At 45.5% G+C, this 27,733-nt stretch overlaps 1 protein-coding gene across 2 annotated transcripts in view; it reads right to left on the bottom strand.

Annotated features, from left to right (window-relative positions):
- Positions 1–8,931: 8,931 nt before the first annotated feature.
- SLC14A2 (solute carrier family 14 member 2) overlaps positions 8,932–27,733 on the bottom strand; it is a 59,555-nt gene continuing 40,753 nt past the window's right edge. For both annotated transcript variants that reach the window (XM_063077044.1, XM_063077045.1), the window contains 10 exons: positions 26,297–26,419; positions 23,775–23,857; positions 22,874–23,033; positions 22,031–22,220; positions 21,581–21,709; positions 20,558–20,750; positions 17,455–17,602; positions 16,694–16,828; positions 12,030–12,079; positions 8,932–9,132 (listed from right to left, as the gene is read on the bottom strand). In XM_063077044.1, the coding sequence (XP_062933114.1) occupies positions 8,932–9,132; positions 12,030–12,079; positions 16,694–16,828; positions 17,455–17,602; positions 20,558–20,750; positions 21,581–21,709; positions 22,031–22,220; positions 22,874–23,033; positions 23,775–23,857; positions 26,297–26,419 (1,412 nt within the window). The remainder of the gene's footprint in view (positions 9,133–12,029; positions 12,080–16,693; positions 16,829–17,454; positions 17,603–20,557; positions 20,751–21,580; positions 21,710–22,030; positions 22,221–22,873; positions 23,034–23,774; positions 23,858–26,296; positions 26,420–27,733) is intronic.

Genomic DNA, 27,733 nt, shown 5'->3' with positions numbered 1-27,733 from the left:
CATCTCCACGACCATCACCACCTGTGCCACCGGAGTACCTATTACAATAATTGTCTTCACGGAATGAATTCTTGTAATGCTAATTATAGCACACTTAATTAGGAAACAAAATTTAAATTATACCTAATTTTTAAATACCTAGCATAGCCTAGACAAAGAGTGCTGAATGAGTTCAGTGTAAAGTTTGGGAACTGAGCTAATCAGTTTGGGGAGGCTCCTCCTTTTTTTTTTTTTTTCCTTAGAACACAGTTTTTTTAAAAAAAGATTTAAATTATTTTAATTTTATTTATTTACCCAGGATAATCAGTATGTTCAACATTATGCAATGTAACCATTTTTTTGTGGCCCTCTACCAATTTCTCGTAACCCTCCTCGCACTCCCCCTTTCCCACCTCTAGAAGAGGCTCCTCTCTTTTGACCTGTGTTGTTCTGCTTACCATTGGTGTTGTGAAGTGTGCTGCAAGCGAAACAACAAGGTCAGGACCAAAAATTATAGAGGAGATGGAAAGGTTTCTGAGTATATGGATGAAAGATAGCCAAGGCTGAACTTAGATTTGTCAATAATGTGGTAATAATAAAATTCTAAAAAATCTTTTTGCAATTCAAGGTTTCTGGTTTTCTAGCAATGCAAATCACTACCTTATGATAGACTAAGAGCCAGGAGCTGATCAAGGAGCTTTGCGCCTATTATCTCATTTAACTGTTACAAGTTCATATTAATTCCTTGTTAGGACGAGAAACTTGCACTCAGAGGTATTAGACAAATCCCCCAGGCCCTCACAACTAATAAGTGCCTTTCTTAGCAACAGTACGCTCTCATGAGATCCAATGTCCTTTCGAGCATCAGTGAATCAGATGGGGACAGTTAGGGAGACTAGACTGAGTGGAGAACCTGCAGTGAAAGAGGAAAGCAAGGAGCAAAGGGAGCCTTGCATGGCTTTTGGAGATGCTCTGGCACCCTCTGGTGACCATTTGGAGGTGTCATAAGCCAAGGAGCTCTCAGTGTGCCTGGGCTCGACGATTACAGTTCAGTACAGGCTACACAGTTGTGTCAACATGCCAAAGGGCACAGAACGGGCAGTGCAGATGGGGAAGGAAGGGAAGAGGTACAGGAAGAGCCACTTTGGTCCTAGATACCAGTCAGCCTCTGTTCCCCATCTCTCTATGAACAACTGGGTCTCTTTTAATTCAGAGGTGAACTCCTTGTTCAAACTTTGATGTGCACAGGAACCACCAGGGAGCTTGAGGCTGCAGAGTCTGGGCTCCAGCCCCAAAGTTTCTGATTATTATGTCTGAAGGGGCCCCAGGACTCTGCATTTTTGTGACTGCACCCAAGAGTTTCTGTTGCAGGTGGTTCTTGGACTATACTTTCAAAAAACAAAACAAAGCTAAAAACAACACACTGTTTAATATTCAGCTTTTTAAGAAATATGGATCCTTCAGAAGTAAACTACAAATGTGGCTTCTACATCCAGTTGCTGGAAGGATTCCAGAGGAATTCACGTGGTACTGTCTTATTTTTGCTCTGACCTGGTTAAAGATAAAAGATACATCTCTACAAAACACATAAACCTGAACCATCCTGGTGGCCCAGTTCTCAAAGATCAAGTTAAAACTATCCAGTAGTATTCAAATCATTAAATCTATTCTCAAAAAGAAGTGAATCCAAAACTGGAGCTCTTTCGACGTGTGTGCCGAGAGACGTTAATAAGTGCACACACACAAGCCCTCTCTGATAAAGTAAGGATGAGAGTTTTATTACAGCACACTGGCATTAAAGTCTTTATGAAGCTTATGGTAAAGAAAGATGTTTAACTTTATTTAGCTTAAGGTACCTGGACCTTCTTGGATCATATGGCTTTTTTTCATTTTTGGGGGTTTACATATTTATTAAGATCTATGACTCACCAGTTTTGGAAATTTTATCCTAGAACAAGAGGAATGTAAACTAAAGATTTTTCTGGGTTCTAAAAAAAATTCTTATATGTGGAAACAAATAGTTTTTTCAACAAACAGTGCTGGGAAAACTGAGGACCTTACCTCACACCATATATGAAAATTAACTCAAAATGGATTAAAGGCCTAAATATAAGAGCTGAAACTTTGAAACTCTTAAGAGTTCTTGCGACTTCCCTAGCTCACACACTTTAATGCTCAGACACTGTTTTCCTCTCTCTGTGGAAGCCCATCAGGTACCCTCTCTCTTCTCTCAGATAACAGTCCCAGGACCAGGAGTCCAAATATTAACTGACTCAAGCAGCAGAGTTATCCTGTGCTCAGTGATGTATTTGGTCTCCCCAAATTAAGTTGTGTCCAGATAATTATGAGATGAGGTCCCTGACCTCAGAATTTGTCACCTTATTGGGGAAATAAGGCCCATCCAGATGACAAGCGATACCAGGCAATATAAAAATTAAGTATTAAATTGTATGGTCAATATTACATTTTATGTTAAAATTATAGTTTTTAAATGACTATAGGAGCTATTAAGAAATTCATGCAGGAGGCAAACCGAAGATTTTTTGGGGAGAAATGCACAAACCACTCATGTTCCTCACGTTATGCTGGACCGTTTTTCAGCTCTTTTCCCCCACTGTCAGCAAACTGTGGCTCTCTGGGCTGTTCGGGCAACCGTCATGATAGTGGGGAAGGAGGGTGGGCAAGGTCCGCAGAGCGCATGGAGCCATCTGCAGCTACTCTTGGTGGATGGTAGCCACCTGCCAGGCCCATCAGCCTGGCCTTTCTAGGAGAAGACCTTCCAAGCACTAGAATTTGCAGAATCACTCAACACTGGGAGAGCCCCCCCCCGATCCTTGGCCACTCATGAAACTATGCCTTGGGCCTCTGTGTGAATCCTCCTCACATCCCCGTCCTGAGGCCTCCTCTCCCTACCCGCCTCCCTCAGACAACCAGGGGAATCGGCCTTCTCAAGTCACTTGAGATGCTCACAAAGGTACAGATTCCTAGTACACTGCCACTACAGAATACTGATCTCTCAAGTCAGGGCCCCACAATCTGCATTTTGAACAAGGCTTACCTTCCTTAATACAAACCTTCTGGAATTAACTCCAGCTTTACAAGGATGCTAAAGTATGGGTCCATTTGTCAGTAAACATTTACCAAGTATTTGCCACATGCCAAGGCCTGGGAATAGGGGCAGCGAGATACACGCAATCTGGATCATTACAGAGCACAGTGGGGACGGTGGTTTACAGAACCAGTCGTGGTTTGATGCCCTGGGCAGGAAGCCACATCATGGAGGTGCCCCCCACTCATGTTGGGGTGAAATCCTGAGCTTCCAGGGGAGTGTGGAAGGGGAAAAGTTTGGCTGTTCTTTATGCTTTTCTACAGTAGTGTGTTGCCTATGAGTATGGGTCTTCTGGGTCTTTCCTTTACTCCAGCTAGAAAATTCATGAACATTTTTGTTGCTAGGTGTCTTCCTGGCTTGATCCAGTCCCTGAACCATGGAGCCCAGGTGTGCTGGACCTCCAGGGTGGCAGGTGCCATCTCTCTCTGTGTTTCCTTCTTCCCTTGGAGTACCCCCTCTCCTTATTAGGCCCCTTTGTGTGTATTGGGGTATCGTGTTGCTGTCTCATGCTGTCATGGGCAAGGAAGGAGTTTGAAAGAGAGAGAAGTAGTCCAGGGGAACTTTGATGCTGCTGCCATGGAGGAGGGAGCTCCAGTGGCCATCAAGAGCCCAGTGCAGGACTGGCTACATAATTCACCAGGCCTGGTGCAAAATATAAATGTGCGTCCACTTGTTCAAAAGGTATTAAGACTTGCAAGACAATGCCGGCAGAGCTCTCAATCATGTGCGGGTCCATGTGACCACATGGGTCACAGGCCCAGGAGGCTGGCCTGGGGTCCCTGTCCTGTCCTCTAGGTCTTCGCCTCAGTCTTGTGTCCCAAGTTCTCTGTCTTGCCCTATGCTAGGATTTCCAGAAACTAGCTGGGCATCAGTGTCTCTCAGTGGGTGTAAAAACAAAACATACACAGATGAGCACAAGAGGATTCCACAGGTCTTTAGAAGGGCCGGGAGGACAGTTTAAATTTGTCCAGACCCAGAGGTTAAGAATTGCATGGGAACAGGCCACCTCTGACTCCAGAGACTGGGACGACCTCCACTTGACAAGACTATGCGGTCTGGGGCTCCTCTCACTTGAGAACTCTCTAGAGAATCTTCTCCCTGAAGCCTCCCCACAGCCCAGAGCCCCTCCACACCTTCTACTCAGGGGGGGCACCCTGGCTTCATATCGGCATCCTCTGGGGGGCTGTGAAAACCACTCCTGCCTGGGCCACCGCAGAGATTCTGAAGATGTGGGTCTGGGCTGTGGCCTGGACACCAGGCTTTTTCAATGTTCTGCTGCCTGATTTGCTACCTCCAGCTTCGTGACGCTCCTTGCCACGTCTGCTCAGGCCACACTAAGCGAGTCTCTTTCTCCAATATTATGGTGGATCCTCATCACTCAGACTGACCCCTCAAGAAGCGAGTGCTGGGGAAGGCGTGAGAGACACCGCCATCCCTGTGTCTGAACCATCCCTGGCCCCACCAGGGAGCTGGCAGAGGGGTGGAGCCTCACCCCACTGAAACCTGCCTGTTTTTCTTCCTCCCTATTCCAGTGAGCACTGCCTTGCCCGCCAGCACTCGCTTTCTCGATGTCTCTGCTTCTCTGCTTTGCCTCTTATCTCAGATGTCTACCTGCTTGGGGCTTCCTGCGTGCCAGACTAGTGGGATCTCCTTTTCTATTTGCACCACCTGCCTGCCTGCCTGCCACAGCTGCTGCTGTCACCACCTCCCCACCCTTTCCACCTTCTGTCCCGCCCCAGGGAGCCTGTGACCCATTCCATACCTGTGCACAAAGCACGCCTGCTGCCTCTCATCTGTAGCCACATCTTTCTGCCAGGCCAGCACTACCTGCATCCACAGTGCCTGACCGAGAGCAGTGTGATTGGAGGGGCTGCTGACAACCCCACTGATTTACTTTTCCTTTCTAGGGTGAAGGCGCTCACTCAGCAGCCTTCTGGGGCCAGTGCAAAATCCTGCTTGTATGCTCGGCCTAATAAGCCAGAGGTGTCTGGTTAGTGGTTTCATTTTCTTCATCTAGTCTCCTTTGGGGTGCAGTGCTGGCCCCCAACAACACTGACAAACAAACTGTGCTGTTCATGCTCCTCCTGCCTCTAGGTGCCTAATGCTTCTCACTGCCCCCCTGTCGGGCTCACTGCCCCTTATCAAAACCCACCTGGGGACTGAGGATGGGGACTGAGGGCTTATCCTCTGGGAGTGACTCTGATTGGAAATAGGTGGGGACCGGGGAAACAGACACCATATTTGTTTTCATCACTGGCAGCACATTAAAATCACCCTAGGAGCTTTGAAAAAATACCTGTGCCCAGGCCCACTGCTGACTTAATTGGTCTGGGGTAGGGCAGTGCATCACAATCAGGTGATTCTAATTTAGCCAGTACTAAGGACCTATGCAATGATCTCAGAGTCTGGACCTTGAACCAGCAGCATCTTGTAACCCAAGAGTTTGTTAGAAGCTCAGATTCTTGGCTCAACCCAGATCTATTGAATCCAAATCTTTGGAGTGAGGCCCAGAGAATCTGTTTTAATAAATCCTGCAGATGATTCTTCTATGCACAAGAGTTTGCAACAAGTGCATTACAATGTGCAATGAAGGGGAGGAGTGATTGGAGGCAGCATCCCATTTCTAAGACTACACAAGTGGCTCTCAAAATGTGGGCCCCAGACCTACAGCATCAGCATCATCTGAGAACTTGTTAGAAATGCAAACTCTCAGGCCCTGCCCTGGATCTACTGAATTAAACTCTGTGAATGGGACTCAGTAATCTGTATTAAATAAGGTCTCTAGGTGATTCTGATACATGCTCGAGTTTGAGAATGACTGACCTACCATCTACCTGCCTCACCTGAGACAGTTACATGGTTTGGGGCTCCAAGCTGTAGAAGCTCTCTAAGGAAAGGATGGTTGCAAAAGACTGTTTGCAGAGGCTTGAAGTTATTGCCGATAAAATGATGAATGCTTAGGGCTAGATGGCGTGCACTGTTCTGAGGAGTTCTTTTCCTGAACACCATTCATGCATGTTGGGAGAAGGCTACAGGCAGTAAATTTTGGAGGCAAGCTTAAGTCAGCTGGCCTGTCTGTAATTCTGTTTGTCTATTGTAAGTATGTAGTTGTGTGTGTGAAACAGATTTCAGATTCCAGCAAGAATGAGTGAATAGACTCTGTAGAGGGAGAGAGAGTGGGGATGGGAGTGTATTTCAGTCCATTACTCAATCAACTATTTCTCAGGGCTACTATGTGCCACGACTGGGCTAGTTCTATGAAGGAGAGAGACAGCAAAAACAACTGTATGTGTGCATGTGCATGTATGTATATATGTATATGTATGTAGCACACACTCTGCCCCACCCATTTTTAATTTTTTTCTGACAGAGTTGAGTTAACCACATGACTTAATTGCTGGCATGTAATCTTCATTGGACCATGCAAGGCCCCTCTCTTGAATGTATGAAGGTGGGTATGTCCTTTTATTTTTATACCTCACTCTATTTCCCCTCTTGTATTCCAATGTACCTTTTTTGTTTGTATATGTGCTTGTAAAACGTGTATTGTGTGCATGCCCAGATTTGTGGAGTTGGCTGCTTTCTGTGGTGTAAATACTCCCACCATGGCCAATTTCAGGCTATCAGTGTGGTGTCACTGGATGTCATTGGGAGAAATGTTCTCACTTGCACAATTGCCTCTCAGGAGCTGGTGGAGCTGGCTCCAGCTCTCCACCATCAAAGCTTGATTGAAGTGCTGAACTAGACTGACTCCTTTGGTATCCTGTAGACATCATACATATTCATAAGCCAAATTCTTTTACCCAATCTAGTTCCACCTTGCTTAGTATCCTGGGCCAACTCAGCTTGCTTAATTGGAGAGGATATTGAAATACTTAGAACAGCTCAAGGGTTTTATTAGTGGTCAATAATCAGAACGGCATGCATGCAGAGGGTTTCCTGCTATTAATAAAACCAGATTATAACACTTTGGTGGAAAATACATGAAAACTGGTACTTTAATAGTTCTGTCATCACTTAGAGGCTCTGGGGCAGCTGAGTGAGCTGTGAGCATAAACAGCCTTCTGGTGAAATTGCTAGATGCTTAATCCTCAGAGAGCAGTAATTCCATGGTCATTAAAATAAAGCCTGAGACCTTCTTGGCCTCAAGGTGTGATGACAAACTCAGAGGTAACCTCTGGAGTGTGACTTGTTCATCTTTCCTACGTGGAGGATTTGTTTCCATGGAGAAGAGTTCCATTTTCATGGCAAAGTCACCATGGACTAGATATGACCTGGGAGAGGAATATACAGCCTGGTGGTCTTGGGCTGGTAAAAGATGGCTCGGATTATGGGACAGACTGAGAAAAAATAAACATAGAAGCCAGCTTTTTCTGAAGGGTGGATTTTGATAAAATGTAATTTCTTCCTTAAAGGTGCATTTATGGCAAGTCTGTCCCATCCCCCTGGCTTCCTCCCCCAACCCTCTCTCATGTTCTCAATCCAGCATGCCAAACTGGAAGAGAGAGAGAGAGAGAGAGAGAGAGTGTGTGTGTGTGTGTGTGTGTGTGTGTGGAGGGGGGTGGTGGTCCCACTGCAGTACTATGAGAGGTTCATCCTCCTCCTCTGGGGAAGTGGTGGAAAGGCTGGGCCAAGTGGCATCCCTCAAAGGGGTTTTGTGGTTTAGGAGCTCAATGCTATAACCGGAGTTACTAAATAGCAAGAGTTACTGGCCATTCAAGAGTGGCTCAATTTGTAATTTTGGGGTATAAGGCTAAAAGATGATCCCCTAAAAAGTGAAATGGGTTATTAACAATTTGTGCTTCAACAGAAAACAATGTCCATGGTCAGTTCTGTATAATTCCCTCCACAAGCAAATCAAACCCTCTTCTGATAATTTTTAACCCATTCTCATCTCTTTGGAGACACAGGTTTGACTGTGAAAAATCCATCAGGTGGGCAATGTGGGAACCTGTGGGTCAGGCCCATTTTAAGAAAGCCCTGAGACCAACTTGCAAACTTAAACAGTTTAATGAGAGTATGATCATGAATGTTACAAAAGGAAACATACTTGTTTACAATATGATTTGAATGTTGATAAAGATCAGGTTTCATCTTAGGACATTTCTAGATATATTTCTGTTATGTACAGGAAGGCATATTGGCATTTCAGTGAATTTAGATTCCTAACCCCAGGTCTGGAGAGCATCTTCCTATGATCCAAGGATAAACCTCCATAGAATATTAACATCTTCCTGCCTCTTCTCTGGGTAACCCTTCCATCTTTCGCTTAACTCAAAGTATTACCCACTGGTCATCCTGATTTTTATCACTTTGTAGGAGATAAAGAAGAATCAACACTTCTGAGGTGGAAAGGACTTTCGATCTCTTCTTGTCATGAAACCAATTAAGAAATAGAGGCTGAGCCAAGAAGGACTTGTCCACCATGGTAGGAGCTCATTAGTGGCAGAGCTGGGGTGAGCCAGCCCTCTTGTCTTCCAGGCTAATGCACATTTCTTGGTACTGTGCTTTGCTACATTAAATGATTGAATTGGGTGACCACATCACCAATCTCTGTCCCCTTCTTGGTGACTTCTCTTTAAAGATGTGGCATATTTTGCAGAAGAGGGCAAGTTCCCTTTAAAGGGAGCTCTTTGGGAGAAAGCTACAGGTATAAAGTCTAAACTAATTATATCTTTGATAAGTGTTCAGAGGTCCCTGAATGGTGACTACACACGTATTTCCCTTAGCTTGGGGGATAGTCGTAGGACAGACAAAAGGGAAGGTTAAGTGGTCTTTAGCTTGGGGACCTGGATGGCCTACCAAAGGCTGAATTTATAGTGACATGTTTTGGAAAGGGCAACTTAGGAGACATCGTAGGCCTGGTACTTTGTTATGGTCGATGCCCTTCTGTTTCTCTCCTGGGACAGGTAGTAAATGCGATTGGCCTCTGGGTAGGTGACTTTGCTCAGTGGCAGTTTGTAGATGGAAGGGTTGTTGGTCGTCAGGAGCAGGAAGGTGAGCGCTGAGAGGCAGAAGGGCCAGGTGCAGGGTGGTAATCCAAACTGGGACAGAGGAACACAAGAGAAGCATTGGTTACATGGGATGCTCGTGCTTGTTTAGTGAGCCCTTATCAATAATCTGCAGCTCTGGGTAGAGGAGGGGATGCTTCGTGAGCATTGATAAGGATACTTAATTGAAGACCAATATAAATAAAATCCTGCCAGTAGTATCAGTCTGCCTTTTGTAGAAGACATGCTTTGTCTTGGGGTCTGGCTATACTTTCCACTCTAAGAATTATGGCCATTCCATGCCTTCTCCCATCAGCCCTTGTTGAAGGAATGTTTTTGGCAGCCATTTTGTAGCTTAAGACCTTTTTCTCTTTGGTCACAGCTAATTGGACTAGAGGCGGACACCTGACTCAAATGCATCTTCCCATAGGCAGGTCACGTGGGCCAATAGGATCCCTTTCTCGAGAATTTGAAGTAAGAGGTACAGAGACTGTCCATAGGGCTCTTGAACTAAAGGACTGGAGAACCAATTAGGGATGGGTGGCCATTTGAAGGCTGTGTGTGCAGCAGACAAAACCCATCACAGAGAGACACAGGGAAAGAGAGAGGACATGGAGAGATAGGGCTGTGGCATCCTCATCCTGGGAAGCTGGAGGGGAGACTAGCTGCCTCTCTTTTCAAGGGCCCTCTCACCCCCAGCTCCCTTTCTCATGATGTTGCCCTATGTTTTATTCCCTGAGATGCCTTGAGGCTTTTTAATACTCCTCATTAGAGATCGCTTGAGCAGAGAGTTTGTTAACAAAGAGTCTACCAACTTAATCATGAGGTAGATTAAATTATGCCCCCTCTTCCCCAAATATCATTTTATTATAAACAGTAAAAGCCTCAGGTAATGTCATGGGAGTAACAATGTCAGTCATGTGTGTGTACAAAGATGGCACTGTTGGATGGGACTTGGGGAAGAACGGTGATCACCTGGTACCAGAACTGAGGCCGTAAGGGGTACCCATGAGTGATAAATTCCACTCAAAGAGTCATTCCAAAGCCCTGCTAAGGCTGCACAGGTATGTTAGGAAGTGCCGCTAGGAGTCCTGCAGTGAAAGGACGTGGTTGTGGCATTTCTCAAACCCAGCTCCAAATCTCAACTCCTATCACCTTGTTATGGTCATTTAATCTTTCTGAGACCCATTTCCTCAATAGTAAAAGAGGGTTAACAATTCCTGCTCAGAAAGTTGGTGCCTAGCACATGCTAAGTACTCAATAAATGGTCCTCAGTATGTGATCATGATCGTCAAGCCAATGGAGGCATTTCTGGAGACATGGGGCTTCACATACATGTGCCAGTTGGAAAACAAAAAAGTATAACTCATAAGTGCTCTTCTAAGGGCTTGAATGGTCTCATAAGTGTCATTCAACATTTTTATGTCCTGTTCCTCAACGAGATTGGAAATTTCTTCAGTGTGAGTTAACCTGCACTGTTTTTTTTTCTTCCCCTCTGACAGTGGTCAGCAAAGCGTCATACACATAGTAAGCACACAAAAAGTAAACTTGATTTTGTTTTGAAAAATGTCTGTTGACCAGACGAAAATGTCTGTCTGCTATACTATTGAGTGGTATAGTTTGTAACTTCTCTGCAAACAGAGGAAGGCCAATGACCACCAGAAACACCTGTGATCAGCAACCAACGCCTCCCAGTTTGCATCTCTTCTAGTGCCTTGTCCAAGGAGGGCACATGCTACATATTGATTGGATGAACACTGGGTGAATGGAAGAATGCAGGAAGAGATGTTAAAGCCTGGAGTGGACAGAGTTCAGAGGCCACACTCCATCCTCTTGTCCCCCCTCCGTGTTTCTGATGGTCTAATATTTCCTACTGTGGAGGCTCACTGCCTGAGCGATCCATTCACTCAGTATTTCTTGAGAACCGATTATGTGCTGGGCACTGTAATAGGTACTAGAGATAAAGATAAGAACATGAAAAGGCCCTGCTTCTGAAGGATCCCATAGGCTGAAAGTGAAAGAGGACTGACGGGCACTAGGCTTGCCACAAAATTGTATATCAACTGTTGTAGCCAAGGTGTGTAAAAGATGCGATGGGGCCCAGTGGAGGGACTTAGCCCACTGGAGGAGACAGGAAAGTATTAGGGAGGGCCAACTATACTCCTTAGAAAATATCGTCGTATGCTAAGTCCAAACCACCCATTTTCACTAGCAGTGAGGGAGGGATATAGGCAGGTGTCCACAGAATGCACAACCATCCACCCGCAGCATCACCAGGACTTTTCCTGGTGGAACAAGTGAGATGTGCCCTGCACCCTCATCTAAGAGGGGAGGCATCGACTGCAAGCTGAGCCCCGAGCATCTGTGCTGGGGCCTGGGCCAGCCCTGTGCCTCCCCCCGCCCTCCCCACCCCCTGCTGGGCCCAGACAAAGTTGGCGTTCTCACTTGGACTGCTGCACCTGCCCAAGCTACCAGCTCTGTGTCTCTCTTCTTGGCTAGAGAGTGACTCCCCTTCTTCCCTGAAGCCTTAGCTAGTGACACCCCCCACCAAGTGTGCAAGTTGCTATGGGACAAACAAAATGTACCCTGGCTCTCAAGCTAGTTGGGCAGACGATCTATAAACACAAGCTAAATAATTAAGACTTAAAAATAGTTCTAGAGGGTTATATAATAGAAAGGAGTTTGACTTATGAGATAATGCTCTTTGAATTGTCTTTCTCTAAGGAGCTCTTGGCCCACTGACAGTGGGATTTAATTGGCAACACTTGACATTTAAACTTGTGAGACCCAGCTCCTTCTGTCTCGTAGGTGCCAAGGTGAGTAGTGTGATTTGAAATAAGAGGGGTGAGTTGGGGAAGGATTCCTGGAAGAGGGGTTTTGAGCAGGCTTTGGGAAGCCAAGAGAATACCAGGAAGGTGTTGTGGGCACATTCTTAGCCTAGGTTGACTCACCACAGATAACATGTTAGCCAGAGCAGCACCCAGGTAGGCCGCAAACAGTGCTGGAGAAAGAAGCAACAAGAAATGGTCCAGTAACTATTGGACAGTGACCCAAACTTAGTCTACATATTTCCTCCACATAAATTTTATGCCACAAATACTCTCAGATTTAAAAAAATTGAGTCATGATTCCAGTGCTTGGCAGCTTTAAAAGTGTTAAATTCCATGCAAATGCTGGCACAGCTAAGACAGCAGATGAACTTTGTTAAAAAGGGCCAGAATTTAGCTGTTATGGTTCTCTTGGGTCCTACCACCTTGCATTCCAGTAAAGGGACATTTAAAAGCATAAACCATAAATGGAAATTTTACCGTACAGCAAAGGCAAGTAAATCCCAGAACTCCCTACTGGAATATTTCATCACAAGTTATTATTAACATAATATGGGTACCTAGGGAGAAGCAGCATTCTGTAAGGTTGAGGAAGACCAGATATGCCTTCTGCCTGGTTCTCTAGGCTCTGCGGAGGGCGTGACCCGGCCGGGCACTGGGAGGAACTGAGTGCCAGCAAGAAGTGAGAAGCTATTAAAATGGACCAGCGTAATTGGGCTTTGCTTCTGAACCCTTAATTTTTCAACTGAGAGCATCCCAATTTTCCTAGGATATAGCAGTAGCTAACCATTATGAGATAGTTGCTGCATGCCCAGCTCATAGCAATACTGACTATACCCTCCAGCATTCCTACAGTGTAAGCACTATGATTGTCTTCATTTCACAAGTGAGAAAACTGAGGCTCAGAAAGGTTAAATGATGACCGTTCTGCCTGTCTTACAGTAGGAGAAGCCCCCATAGTTTTAGAGGTAGGGGTTCAAAGTGGAAGCGTAGAGATTAAGGAAGGAGTTATGTGAAGTGGGCTGTAGGGCAGGAAATGGCTTCACGGGTTGCAGCAGACAGAGCATTTCTCTGAGAGGGGATAGCCGCCCATGCCGTCCTTTGTGTCAGCTGAATCCTCACGTGGTAATATATGTTGTTTATACAGAAGGGGGGCCCTGTGTGCCCGGCACTCTCTATGTTTCAGGCATCCGATTTGTCTGATCCGATCTCAACAACAGCTCTGGGAGGTGGGCACTGTTGGTATCAGGTGCTGAGGGTTCAAGTGACTTGCCCAGGAATACGTGCTAACACATGGCAAAGCCAGGCCACCTGGCTCCAGAAGAGGGCTCTTAGCTGCTGAGTGCTGCAGCCTCTTGGGTCTGAGGTTAGGAAGAGGGGGGAATATGGAGGGTAAACCCAAGCTCCAGCAAAGCCCCAGAGAATGGGAGCCAGAGGCCTGAGTGGGACTCCGGGGGTGGCCTACGAAGAGTGGAGACCCCAACTCCATCCGTCTTCCCTGGGATCCAGAGTCAAAGGAGTTATTTTCACTCTCCCTTCTCCCACTGTTATCTTATCTACTTTGGTCTGTTATGAGCAGGCAAACCCTCTGAAAACCTCGTGTGTGCTCATGTGTGGTTGAAGGGCCTGCAGAGTGGGGATCCAGGAGGAAGAACAGAAGGAAGAGAAGGGAACGGGACATATAGCCTGTCTGGGTTAAAGGGAGAGTTGTCTGTCCAAGGGTGTGTGGAGCAGGCTCTGGTGGAAGGAACCTTCCAGAAGGGATGCTGGCCACCTCACCTGTCCTGTTCACCACAGGCTGTGTGATTATGGAAAAAAGCCTAACTGCTCTCAGCCTTGGTTTTCTCACCTGCAGAGAAAGCACTGGCTCAGGAAGCAGTGTGGTGTCCTGTAAAGAGCACGGACTTCTACGGTCAGGCAGACCTGACTCTGGGCAATTTATTCAGCTTTTAGCCTCAATCCTCCACCTGTGAAATGGTGATAGTAATAGTATCCACACACTTTACAGGGTTGTAGTGAGGCGTAAATGAGATGACATGTGTCGAGGTTTCACACCTTGGCACCACTGACATTTTGGATTGGGCAGTTATTTGTTGTGGGGTCTGTCCTGCTCATTTTTGGATGTTTAACAACATCCCTCGCTTCTACCTACTAGGTGCCAGGAGCATTCTGCCCTTCTCCCTCTAGATGTGACAAACAAGAAAGTCATCAGACATTGCCAAATGTCTCTGGGGAAGGGGGAAATCACCCCTGGTTGAGAACCAGTGGGGTAACATCTGATATAATTTGAGCATTTAAGACTTGTTTATTGAACATGAACATTCCTTAGTGGACAAGCAGAACTTGGGGCTGTAAAGTCATTTCCCAGCTGGTACCCCAGATGTCTTTGGCCTCTGACACTCTGGACAGAAGTTACAGCTCCAGGCACTGGACATAGTCCCTCCCTTTAGGCGACCTCCATGCCCTGATTCTGGGTGGAGTTTGGGGCTGCTGAGAGAGCAGGTGAGTTTACAGCAGGCACCGTCATGGCCCTGAATCCTTCTAAAATCTTCAGGACTCCTTGGCTTTTCATCTCTGGTGTTCACACTTCCTTTTTTCTTTTTTTTTATAAATCCAAAATAAATTCAATAATATAAATCATTAGAGATTTTAAAGATATGTGTAAAAGTTTAAAATTTTTGTCACTGGGACATTTTTAGGGAAGGAAATTAAAAGGCATGGGTCTGAGTTTCAGGTCATGGAATAAATGCTGGCCTATTTAAAAATTAAATTAAATTTAAATTAAAATATTCACTGTGACATTCATTTCAAATGGGGCTGCTCTGATTGATAAAGGAGCTATCCAGTCCACTGCTTCCTGGTTGCCTTTCAACAGGCCCCACACTCAAGTAAGCTGACCACATGTTCCAGATTTTCTGGGATAGCCTCATCTTAAAATCTTCTGCTTATTAAACCCATTAAAAAAAATAGCCTTCTCCATTTTTGGTCTGAAAGTACATCACTGGATGCTTCCAGGTCTTTCTCTAACTTGTAGAAGGAGGTTTGACTCCACCTCTCCCCATGGGCAAGCCCTCTCAACCTCCCTGGGCCACAGGCACCACAGCTACAAAATGGGAATAGAGTATCCAGCTTCTTACAATGATCTCATGGGATGATGTTTGTAAAGTATTTTCATAAAAACCAATCAACATTGGATAATACTATTGTGTGGTCTGTTTACAAGTTCAGGGATTCACGTAAGGGGACCTTAAATTCCTTCACTTTAAAGTATTCTCATGTTCCTTGGAGTTACTGGGCCCATCTGCAGTTCTTTGGAGGTGATGCTACTCAGTTTTCCTGGAAACCGTGAGTGTTCCTTGATTTATCAGAGGCATCTGGGACATAGAGAGGAGCCATGGTGGGAAAGAGGGTGCGGAGTTAAGAACATAACATGAGTTTGGAGTGAGGAAATTCATATCCCAGCCTTGTCTTTAATACATGGCTGAGCTTCTTATCCTCTTTGACAGGGTTGGTAGTAGGAGAAGATGAGTGTGGCACCTGGGGTGAAAAATTTAAGGTGACCCTCACTCTCATGGTCATGGAGCTATGTGAGGATCATTGCCTGCAGGTCGTTGAGAGTGAGTACCTCCTTAAATTTTGCATCCCGGTTCTCTCACTTGTCTCCCTCTAGTCCCAGCTCTGATTTTTGTCCCAATTTTTCCTCTTTTGCAAAGTGGAAATGATAATACCAACCTTGAAGAGTTGGCATTAAGGATAGACATGAGGTATTTAAAGAGCCTTTTTTGTGGTAGGTGCTGGGTGAATGGCTACCTTTTATTCGGTCAATATGACAACTATTATTTCTTAAGTAACTACAATGTGCTGGCCTTAGGTTGAGCTTTTTGAGGTAGCAAAAAATAATTCTAAGAAAGAGGAAAGGAAAAGAAAGCAGCATTAACCTTCACATCTAGTTCAGAATTTTTCTCCATCTTTGCAGTGACTGTCATAAAATGCAAAAGAAAATATATCTACAAACTATCTTAATAGTTTTCTTAATAGAAAACAAATGTAAAGCTATATCTGTTCCAGAACATTTTCTTTAGCCCAAGAATATTTGGGAATTTTTTAAAATTATAAACTTATTTTTAAAAATGCAAACTACTATGCTATCTATATAAACTTATTTTAAAAAATAATGTTTACAGAGTCTGTGGTGTGCTGTAATGAAACCTGTTTTAAATGTCTTGGTCAAAAAAAGTTTTATTTGTTTTCCATTCATATAATATCAAGAAATAAAGGATGTTCAAGGGTAAGGATATATAAATATACCAAATTGTTGTAGTTAATCTAATTTCCTGGAACTCTGGACAAATATGCAACCAAGAGGGATCATTTGAAGGGCCTGTGGTCAATGTTTGGATGCTTAATGCCACTTGCTATGTGATGTAAATCATCTGAGTTCATATAAAAGGATTAACTTACATAAGAGTGGCACTGTCAGTTAGTACCAATCACCAGCCAGGAAAATAGCAATCATAGGAGACAGACCGTGAACAACCACCAAACAACCTTGACCTAGAAAAATCTGTCTTCGTATGGCTGAACACTGTGTATTCAGTGAAAATATTTTTTAATGTAGTAATCACTACACCACTGAAAACAGTTTAAATAAAAACCCTTTTGTAAAGCAAGCAATTCCTCCCATTTATCTTTGGGGAAGTAGCAGAATCTCTGCAGGGTGGTTTTCTCTGCGGGGATGGATGCAACATCATTTGAGGCCAAAAGGGGCTTTTGTGGGTGGTACCTACCGCAGGCGATGGCGAGGAGGTGCGTCTGCCAGGTGATGACGTAGAACATGCCTCCCACGGCTATGCACGCGAGGGTGCTGTTGAAGCCACACAGGCCGAAGTAGATGGAGTCAAAGGGCGTTGCGAGAGTGAGTGCTACAAGAGAGGGCAGGTGTCGCTGGTGACTTTGGGGTCTTATGGGGCTCACCTGCCCACTCTGAAATCTACCACAGTCCTCTGAGCCCAGAACCAGTTATCCTCTTAAGTATTTATATTTAAAAAAAGGACTTCTAATTGTATTCAGTGAAAAAGCATGTAAAGGAAACAAATGACCATAGAGTCACATGAATGCTACTTGTTAAACTGGTAGGGTTGAAAAGACCCTTTGAGTAAGGAATCTGAAGTCTGATGTAAGCAATCCAGGGAATGTCCTTCCCCTTCCAGGAAAGGACCTCTCCTTCATTTGTATCTTAATATTCTCTAATGGAGAACAAATCTTTCTTACTGTTATTGCAGGTAAGGTTTAAAATATAAATATGCCTAGAAGAAACCTCTCCCAAAGTTTAAATTTATACTAAGGTGTAAATGACTAACACCAAAGCCTTTTTTTGACAGCAGCTTTTGCTCAAGGGAACATGAGGGTACTAGCACCAAAAGTGGACAAACATGATATAATGGAAGGAGAGAACCAGCAGGTGAGACATGTCACCATTTTCTGTGGAGCTGGCCTCAGACTTGAACAACCTTACAGCCCATTAACAAGGGGAAGGGATGACACAGACCTGCTAACATCCCCATGGTGGATCCAATTGCTGCATGCAAGCAGACAAGAGGTGAAGAAACGAACAGAGCTACAAGGAAAATTCCTCCAGTCCAAGGATTGTCACAGCCATACACTTGGCCAATTCCAACAGGGATGGCTCTCAAAAGCTGTAGGTATGAGAGATCACATGCTTATTTTGGAGGCAAAAGAGAGAATTTGAGCCTTGGATGCAAAAAAAATTCGGCACCAAACCCTCCACACTAACATTTTCCAACAAGTTTCCAAGATATTCCTATCCAAATAGGTTCACTGTAGAAGGAACAGAGGCTATAGTAATCTTAATCTTGAGTTCTTACACCAAGGGGTTGGGATGCTTTTCTTTAGAAACATGAGTATAAGGGCCTGCCCGTGGCTCACTGGGGAGAGTGTGGTGCTGATAACACCAGAGCCATAGGTTTGGATCCCTATATAGGGGTGGCTGGTTCACTCACTGGCTGAGCGTGGTGCTGACAACACCAAGTCAAAGGTTAAGATCCCCTTACTGGTCATCTTTAAAAAAAAAAAAAAAAAAAAAGAAACGTGAGTATAAGGCATTCATCCCCCAGTGAAGAGAACCTGAAAACTTTTCAAATTAGGGTATTATTCATTAAAAAAGTAATATATGTCTGATCAAAGTTGGGGTTTAAAAAGCTTCTTGTAATTTTTTTTTTTAAAGCTAAAAAGATGATGATAAGGCTAAATATTACACTGAGAAATGGTTCTTTGTGCTTCCTTGAATGTGCTGGGGGTGTGGTCACTTTAGACCTGTCTGGGTGAGCAATTGGACTAGTATCCGCAGAAGGGGCCCCGAGAAGCTAGTATTGTCCTGCATCTGCTCTTTGGCTTGGTAAACCCCAGGGCACCTGCTTGTCTGAGTCCTCCATGTATCTCGGGGGCCAGTGCGTGAATGAAAAAGCATTTGGAGAAGACTGAAGCCTTGTGGGCACTTGCACATGGGCCCTGGAGTTTGGGAAAAGGATCCTGGGGATGAGGGCTTCCCCAGCTACTAGGACGAGGTCCTGTGTTTTGGAGAGTTTGGCCAAAGGCCCTTGAGCTAGGGAAGGGCTTAAGGGAGGAGGCTCTGGGCCACGTTGGGATGCACTGGAGTTGGTCTCACCCCTTGGGCAGTGAGCTGAGAAGAAATGGAGTCCTAGGGCGACTTTGTGTACATGTTATGGCCAGGTGGTTCTTCTCTCAGCTCCTAGTGCTCTTGGAGGACTCTGCAGAGTGTCAGAGAAAGGAAATCCTGTAGTTCAAGGGCCTTGGGCCAAACTCTCAAACCACAGCGGGAGTGTTTGGAGACAACAGGATGGGCCTAGCAGGTAACCATTTGGTTCAGTCTCCCATTACCCCGGGAAAGAGAACAGTGGAGGCTCTGTCCTTGCCACGCAGGGGAAAGGGGAGAGGCGAGAGAGGTTTATACAGAGGCAGTGGTGGGCAGGGCTGGGCAGTTTTGTCCCTAACACCCTCCAGGGGGCCTCACTAGTGGCCAAAGAACAGAGGAACCCACAGGGACTAAAAATTGTTGGGAGTTTTAGACCCTCTCTGTGATATTCACCACTTATTTCCCAGAAACTCAAGGCTGTAATTATAATTGTTTAAAAAATATGAATTATATCATAATCCATTCAATTGGGCAGAAATTTCTTTCTTTTTTCTCCCCCCTCTCCACCTATTTCTTAAAGGATAAGCACCCCAAATTGAATTTGTATTTCCTGGAACTTTGGGGTTCTAAAGTGTTTGTATAGGATTCTGCAGTTATTTTTTCCATTTCTATAAAATTCTGAAATATCTTTTCAATTGAAAATGCGGCATGGAGAATGCGAACTATATTAAACTAGCATTTTCTAACACCATCTCCTCATAGCACATCAATGAGAGCAATTTTACCTCCAAAAGATATCGATCGGGTAAACATCCCGAATGAGAAGACTAACAAGCTGAACTGCCAACACAGCACATTTTTCGCTGCTGGCCTGCAAAGGTGCGCGCACACACACGCACACACACACACACACACTCACACACACACTCACACAGAGACACACACGCACACACGCACACACACGCACACACACACGCACACACGCACACACACACACACACACGCACAATCAGCGAGGACGGGGCTCACACAAGCATTTCTCTTCCTAAATAATGGTGCTCCTTAGTGCAAATGCGGGGCTCTTTCCACTATATTATGCGTTGTGACAATGGAACACGGAGAGAAATTTATTCTGAAAGGAAGTTCCTTCAGCAAGCCCAAGTGGCATTGTGCTTAGGCAAAAAATTGCCAATAACGAAGTTTCAGAGTGAGCCCCAGACTGTGGGGCCCTGCTCTAGTGGGACAGAAGCAGCAGGGCCTCAGAGAACAGGTGCCCGGTGAGATAAAGAGGCTGCGGGCACATGCTGACTTAATGCTTTTAGTGTAGCTTCTTATTAATTATCTCGGAAGACTCCCAGTGGTAAGCATTATAGAGAGAATACTTGTGAGAAAACAACAAGAAAAACCTTAAAAGCTCTGTTATATATGTTCCTTAATGCGGGAGCTCCCGTGCTTTGCAATTTGAGCAAACCTCAGAGCAAATGGATTAAACTCTGGAGGCTGGAACAGTGACTTCTGAAGCCAATAGAGACAGCATGATGTGCACGTCTTTCACGATTTGGTGTGATTAAATGAAAGACAATACAAAGCACGCGCTGCATTAAAACTAGAGTAAAGCATTAAAAACCTTTTTTTGAAAAAAGGGGAAAACAACAACAACCCAGGCCTCAAGTCAGGAGGCTGGAGTTCTAGCCTTGACTTTGCTCTTCACTAATTCACTGTGTAACTTGGGGAGAATCTCTGATCTGGCCTCAGTTTCTTCCTGAGCCAGTCTCTTCTGCGTGGGACCAGAAACAGCCCTTTTAGCTCTTAGAAAGAGGAAAGGACGGTAGCTCATGAGATATGCATGTAGAATGCCTTGTACTGTATAGTTGTTAATAATTATTAATCATGGATGTTTCTGATGTGCAAAATAAGTAAATGCCACTTTAAGACAGGTTTGGACAGACACTACCCCTCCTCCTCCCGTGGTACCTACCAAGGGCACTTGGACCTCTGACCAGGTGATGTTGGGCACGGAGGATGCAGGCTGCAGCAGTGTCGTGGGGAAGAAGAGATTGTAGTGGCCTGTGGCCGCTAGGTACAGGGTCACAGCGATGTTGAAGGGCAGTGTAAAGACTGGGAGGTCCCACTTGCTGAAGACAGTCCCCAGGGCACTGGAGAGGATGGGGCTGATAGCAGAAGCACAGGAGATACTGATCAGAAAGTGCTGCCTGGCCCTGACACTAGACTGGGAAGCGGTGGGGGGCTCCCTGCACCCTTTTGGAGACAAGCAGCCACTGGGCGTCCTCCTTGAGCCTGACTACCCTGAGCAGGTCTTTCCCTGGACCGCCTCCTTACACTAGGGCAGGATGCCCAGACTCAAAATAAGAGGGAGGGCTTTCTGGGACACGTTTCAAGGTAGGGAGTCTCAGAACTTTCTTGATGAGTCACATAGCTCCATCCCCATTCATGAGGAGAGAGGACAGGTTAGGGGAGCAGAGGGGAGGGAAACACTTTCATTCATTTACCAAATGTTTTTTGAGTGACCATGCACACTAGCCTCATGGCTTGGTGCCCTGCATTTTCTGCACGTGAAGGAGGGAATGGGGCCTGGCATCCTGTGGACTCTGCCCTGTGGCTGGGCCTTCAGCCTACCCTAAGAAGTTGTCTTGGTCTGGTCAGTGGTCTCAAGGATAAAGAAAAGCCAGCGGGGCAGGAGGGATGAGATTTCCAGAAACAGTTTCTTGCTCTGTGTTCTGGCAAGATGAGACCAAAAACCTCTTTAGATATTAAAAAAAAAAAGAAGAGTAAATGATGGTGGCTAATGAGATGCTGTATATAGAAGACCTAGCATGGTGCTGTCACTGGATAACACTGGTAATTATTTCCAGTGCATGTTTCTGATGCTCACACTGAATAAAAGCTGCTTTAAAATCACCTTTAGACAGGCAGTCACGGGGTTCAGATAAAAAGGTTGATGGTCCTGGATCTGAGCCCACAACCTCAGAAGCAAACTTACCAAGACATGCACATAACGATGATGGGGAGCAGAAGCCACCAGTAATAGTCACCTTTGTCTGAGAACACGGCCATCAGCAGCCCCACCAGCACCCCGTTGTAGCCGTGAAGTCCCGCCGCGATGGCTGACCTGGCGGGAGAGGGGGACGGCTGGTCGAGTGAGGCTTCTCCATGGCCTTTTAAATTTTCCCTCTGACTCAGATTTTTCTCACCTGGGTCTGAGGACACACACCTTCAAACAAACTGCATTTCTGGGACTGGGGAGGGAAACCCTTCCTATTGCTCTAGACAATGAGTCACTATGAACAGATAATCAGGGAACAGTCATTTTTAGTTGTCAGTGTCCTTATTTTGAAGGGTGTCTGAGCTGGAAGTGGGAAGGCGGAGAATGGTCCTACCAGGGAGCAACCTCTTGGCCTCAGGCTGGGGTCCTGGGCCTCTGGGGACTCACCTGTCCTGGCTGAGGATGAGAGCTGTCAAGGTGGACACCATGGTGCCCAGGCAGCCCGAGATGGCCCACCAGGGGTTCTGGATGAAGAGGCCGAGGATGATGAGGATACCACTGAGGGGGTTGTTCACAAACATCACCTGAGACATGCCCCGGAAGACCCAGTCGAGGAACTGGAACACTGGGGATTTGTCTGAAATGGGACCAGGGCAGGAAATCAGCAAATGCTGAGTGTGGGATGGCCCTGGACAAGACAGCCACCTGCTGTCACCTGCCACAGAAGGTAAACAGAACCCAAGAGAGCATTTGACTGTCCAGAAAACTTGAGACCCATTTCCAGCCAGGTGTTGCCTTCAGGTTGTTTTTGTAGCAGTGGGATTAGGTACCCTGAGCTATCTGTGCCCCCCTGATAGTAGCATAAATTTTCAAGAAAAGTCTCTTGCTGCACAGAGGGCATTAAACCCATGACCTGAGCTCTGGGAAGATTGCTAAAGAGAACCTATTGGCCTAGTAGACACAGTTCTCCCATGAACTATCCAGAGACCGTTTTTCTAGAATGCTGGCTCTAGAATCCCAGTGCTAAAAATGCCCATTTGTACTATTCATATGGGATATTGAGAGAGCAGGACTGCTGTGTTCAAAAATGAGAGCTCACACCTTACATGTATTGGTATTTATATCCCAAGAGATTGAATGTCTGTCATAACAGCAAAACTCCTAGCTTCTCTGAGAGACTGTAGAAACGAGACTCAGACTAGTCTATAGGGAACCTCCATGGCAATGTGTTTCCTGGGGACAGCTGGAGATGACATTTGCAGGGTTGGGGCTGCCATCATGGACCTTTACCTTTAAGCCCCTCTCCACACTCCTTCATCTCTCCTGTGATGTAGCTGAGGGCTTTGCTGAGGCTTTTCCCAGCAGCAACCATGGAACTCTGAATCCGGGCTGTCCTGGAGGTGTTTGGTTCCACCTTTATCTCAGAGCTCTCCTGCATGGTGTCCAGATCCTGCCCAGGGATGAGAGATGGGCAAGAATGTCCGATGTGCTGTGGCTCACACTTAGAAGTGACACTGTGGTCACTTGGGGACCAAACTGAGATTTTTATTTGGTATTTAGTTAAATTACTACTTAAGCATCTCCCTGTTTCTGTAGATTAAATTTTTTTTTTTTTTTGTTTGACATGTTACCTCATTTAATATGTGCAGCCACCATGAAGTTCAATAAAATGACATCTTTATTCTCACTCTGTGGATAAGGACTCAGGCATGGGAAGTTCTCATTTGCCAAGGTCAAGATCAAAGGGTAGAATTGAAATTTAACCACAGATCTTCAGATTGTTTTTTTTAAAAATTACTACTTTCACTATACGACACTATTTCTAGAAGCAATTGTTTTCCTCCAGCATGTCTAGTCTTTAAAATTCAATGTTTATAAACATAAAGTTATCGAATTGAACTTGTAAAGATTCTGTTTTTGAAAATTGGCACCAGCTTATTTCCTAAATGCTTGAAATCTGGATTTAGAGGAAGACTGATAATAAATAATTCAAATAAAATAAATATGAAAGTTTACAAAGTGGACTGTGAAAAATAGACATTTTTATCCTTGGCAATTACATTTCTGAAAATATGAATTCCAGAAAATTTGTCTAAATCAGAGAACATCTTTTACAGATCTTAGCTCCCTCATCTGCTGTAGGCTTTGTGACTGCAGGGTGCTGTCCCTGATACGGACACTCAGTACTCACCAGCAGCTCAACCGCTGGCTTCTGGTATCGATAGGGAAATGGATCCTTGGTTTGTCTCTCCTGATATTCGCCTTTTCCAAACACTGGAATTGGAAAGAAAGAGCACGATCAGTCAGAATGCCTCCATTCTGGCACCTGAGCAGTTAATTTCTGGCAAGGTTAGAGTTAGAATAGTAAGTATTTTTTATTCTGCTTGAGGAAGCACAGAACCATGGTGTTTTGCAGCTGGAAAATCCCCTTTTTCTTTTACCGGTCACAGACCCATTTGGACCATCTTTGGGGAAAAATGTACACGTTCATGTAAACAGGACATTTTACAAGGAATTTATGGAGTTCAGAGACTACACTGACTTTTACTGAGAAGCCCTGATTTAGCTAAACCCCTGTATTTTTTAGATGAGGAAATAGCATCCTGGAGAGACAGTGGCTTGCTCATGATCCCCGAATCCAGGGCTCTTTCTCCTGTACCACATGGAGAACTCATAGATGTACAAAAAAAGGAACTTGGTTGTGGTTGAAGACCTTTGCTCCCGCCTCATAAAGTATTAAGCTGCCTGAGCCATGCGACATCTATATTTGAATTTGGCTATGACTCTCTACAGCTGCATGAGCTCAGGCTGTCTTGGTCTTTCTTTTTTTTTTTTTTTAAAGGTGACCAGTAAGGGGATCTTAAACCTTGACTTGGTGTTGTCAGCACCATGCTCTCCCAAGTGAGCTAACTGGCCATCCCTATATAGGGATCCAAACCCTTGGCCTTGGTGTTATCAGCACCACACTCTCCCAAGTGAGCCCTTTTCTTGTTGTTGATGTTTATCTCTGAATTTTAGGCATTTCAGTAGCAACTGCTGGTTGGATTAGGACAAGTGATATCCATGTAGTCACTTGAAATAGCTTTTGGTATGTTCTTGTCATTCTAGAAAACTCTTGTAATGCGTCTCTAAACATATTTTCATTATTATGGATCATTTATTTTTAAAGATGACCAATTTCGTAGGGTTTTATGCATCCTTTGAAAGAAGTTTCGGTCCTGATGCTCTGGTTCCCTCCCGTGGTCAAGTATGAGAACGGCAGGCTGTGCCCTGACCGCCCTGTATTTTCAGACTGAATGGGCTGTTCCCATTCTGCATTCACGAGTCTTGGGGGTGTCAAAGTACTAGAAGGGATGCATCAAAGGCACTGTGTTCCCACTTTTGAAGGACAAGGGACTGAAAATACCAATGTGGTTGGGAAGCTATTCCATGCAGGAGAAACATTTATTTTGGAAGCCTTGAAAGGAAGAGTAGGAAGAGAGGATTTCTCTGAACTAGGAGGTCAGCGTAGGTGACATTCACGCTGACCTGCTGCTTCTGTCTGAAGCTCCCCTCTGCCTGCCAGGGCCTTGCAAATTCTGGCTCATTTCCACCTTCCAGACTCCTTTGCATGGAGCTCTCTACTCTGTCCTTCCCCCACCCCAGTCCCCAGCCACTCTCATAAAGAAGACGTTAGAAGGAAGGTTGTAAACCTTTTCAGGCAAACCATCCTTTCTTCCATGCCATGCCTTGGGTCCCCTGTCAGAGATGAGCTCCTGGGCTAGAGGGGCTCTTGAGGTATACTCAGTGCACTCTTCATCTTGTGTGTTTTCCTGTAACCTCTCCAGGCCCATTTCTCTGGGTTGGCTGACTTTTGATATGAAATGATGAGAGTTAGGTGAATTGGAGGAAGAAAGTCACTAATGCATCTTCTGGGAATCACGAGATGTTATAAAAAGGACACTAATCTGGGGGTCAGTCTTATCCCCTGCAGTGCCCCTAGCCTGCTGTGTGACTCTGGACAATTCTGCTCCTCTCTCTGGGAGTTGGGGTGGAGTGAAATTGCCCCTGTATCCTGGCTGTTCATAAGGCTGCTCCAACCTTGCAGCTGGCTGGGGAGGTCTCCCAGATTCCTCACTGTTTGCCACAACATGTTTTCAGCTTCCAAGTCCAAATTTTTGTCTTCTCTACCTATTCAGCTTTAGCTGCCCTCTGAACCCCGCTACCCCTCTTCGGCCTCTGGGAAGCCCCTCCCCACCATGGTCCTCTACCTGTTCCCATGGCCTTGGCATCCCCACCATTGCCAAAGGTGAGAATTTTTTTATCTCTAGCCTCCTAGACCAGTGGTTTTTGATTTGGTGGCATATTAGGATTTTGTGAGAGCTTCAGAAGATACTGATGCTCACCCAGGATGCTCCCAGATTAATTAAATTGGAGTCTCTGGGTATGGGATGCAGGTGATTCCAATGTGCAGCTCAGTTGATCTAGCCCCTGGCCTAGATCTACAGTAGGCCACTGCCTGTCCCACTGCCTGTCCTGGCTCCAGTCTCTCTCCCACCTCAGGCGCGTCCAGGCACTGGGAACTATGGCTTTGGTCAGAGGTCAGGTGTGAGGAGAATGAGCCTCACCCTCGTGGGTCTCCCTACCAGCCTGTGAAGTAGGTACTGCTGATGTCCCTCCTCTATTAGAGACCAGGAAGTCAGGGACCGGACGCGAGGGGGAGGAGACACTTGCCTTTGCTCCTCCTCCGGAAGGATGACCACTCGATGTGGAACACATTCCTGTGCTTGGGGAGCACAGCCTCCGAGCCTTCCTTGGCCTTTGGGCTCTCTGCAGGTGGCTGCTCCTCACCGCCACCTAGCCAGGGCAAAAGGAGACAGGTCAGTGTCCCACCTGGTCCGCACCTGTGAGAGCCAAGCAGAGAGCTGGGAAAAATCACAGCCAGAAGCTGGAAAGGAGAGAGCAGTGAGGTCTGAAGCTGGAGCAGTAATTGCATCAGTCTCTGAATCACATCCCTCATTAAGACGTCCACTTTCTCTCTCCACAGTAACCTATGTTTTATATCTATGTCAAGAAATGAATGAGCCAACCAGCCTTATTTCTCCAGCAAGAAGCCTCTCTAAGACCCGCTTAACTGCACTGGACTGGCATGAACAGGTGGACCGCGGGCTGATGCCCACTCACTGCCCTTCAGCCAGGGCCTTGGACTCCATCTGTGGCATGGAGGTCCAAAGCTGGATGTGTATTTGAATCACCTGAGTGCTTTTAAAAAAATGCCCGAGCCCTACTCCAGACCAGCTTAAGAAATTAAAGTTTTTAAACGTCTGTGCTGTTTAAAAGATGACTAAAGTGCAGTTTGGGCTGAGAACTACTGTCATAGGTTCCTGCTACTCAAAGTGCGGCCTCTGGACCAGCAGAAGAAACACCATTTGGGAGCGTGTTGGAAATGCAGAATCTCAAGCCTTACCCCAGACTGGAGGAATCAGAATCTGTATTTCTACACGGTCCCCCAGGTGATTTCTGAGCATATTAAAGTTTGACAAATACCAGTCTATGGGGAGCTAAGTGTTCTGAATCTGTGATCAGCTACAAGAAATTCACTGTTGTATTTGCTGTCTTAAATTTTCACACATTGAGGAGGAGAGCACCCTTACCACTAAGGACAGTGTTCCTCAGTGTATGATCTGAGAACTGACAGTATCGAATCACCTCGTTGTCTTGTTAAAGTGCATGCTCCTAGGCCCATCCCAGATCTATCACTTAGAGTATCTGCTGATCCCTGGGGGATGCAGCTTTACTGCGCTCTGCTTGGGGTTCCAGTACACCCCAGAGTTAGATGGTTTGGTAGCTTCTTGGAATAGTGGAAAACATTTGGACTGTTACATTTGCTCACTTCCTAAGTTAACTCACTTGGTCCTTTCAAATAGTACCTTGAAATTGATAGGACAGGCATTGTTATCACCAAAAGGTGGAAAATTGTGGCTCAGAATGATTTCTGTAGTATCCTATGGTGAGCCAGGTGACTCTCAGCTCCCAATTCTTTTCTCTGCATTTTTGCTATGTAGAGTCTTGTTCCTGGACCAGCTTCATGGATGTCACAAGGGAGCTTGCTAGGAACACAGAATCTCAGGCCCCACACCCCAGACCTACTGAATTGGAATCTGCTTTTAA

The sequence above is a fragment of the Cynocephalus volans genome, chromosome 13, assembly GCF_027409185.1.
Source record: "Cynocephalus volans isolate mCynVol1 chromosome 13, mCynVol1.pri, whole genome shotgun sequence".
Lineage (NCBI taxonomy): Eukaryota > Metazoa > Chordata > Mammalia > Dermoptera > Cynocephalidae > Cynocephalus > Cynocephalus volans.
The sequence above is the reverse complement of the archived record's forward strand: the minus strand, read 5'-3'. Positions and strand labels throughout refer to the sequence as shown.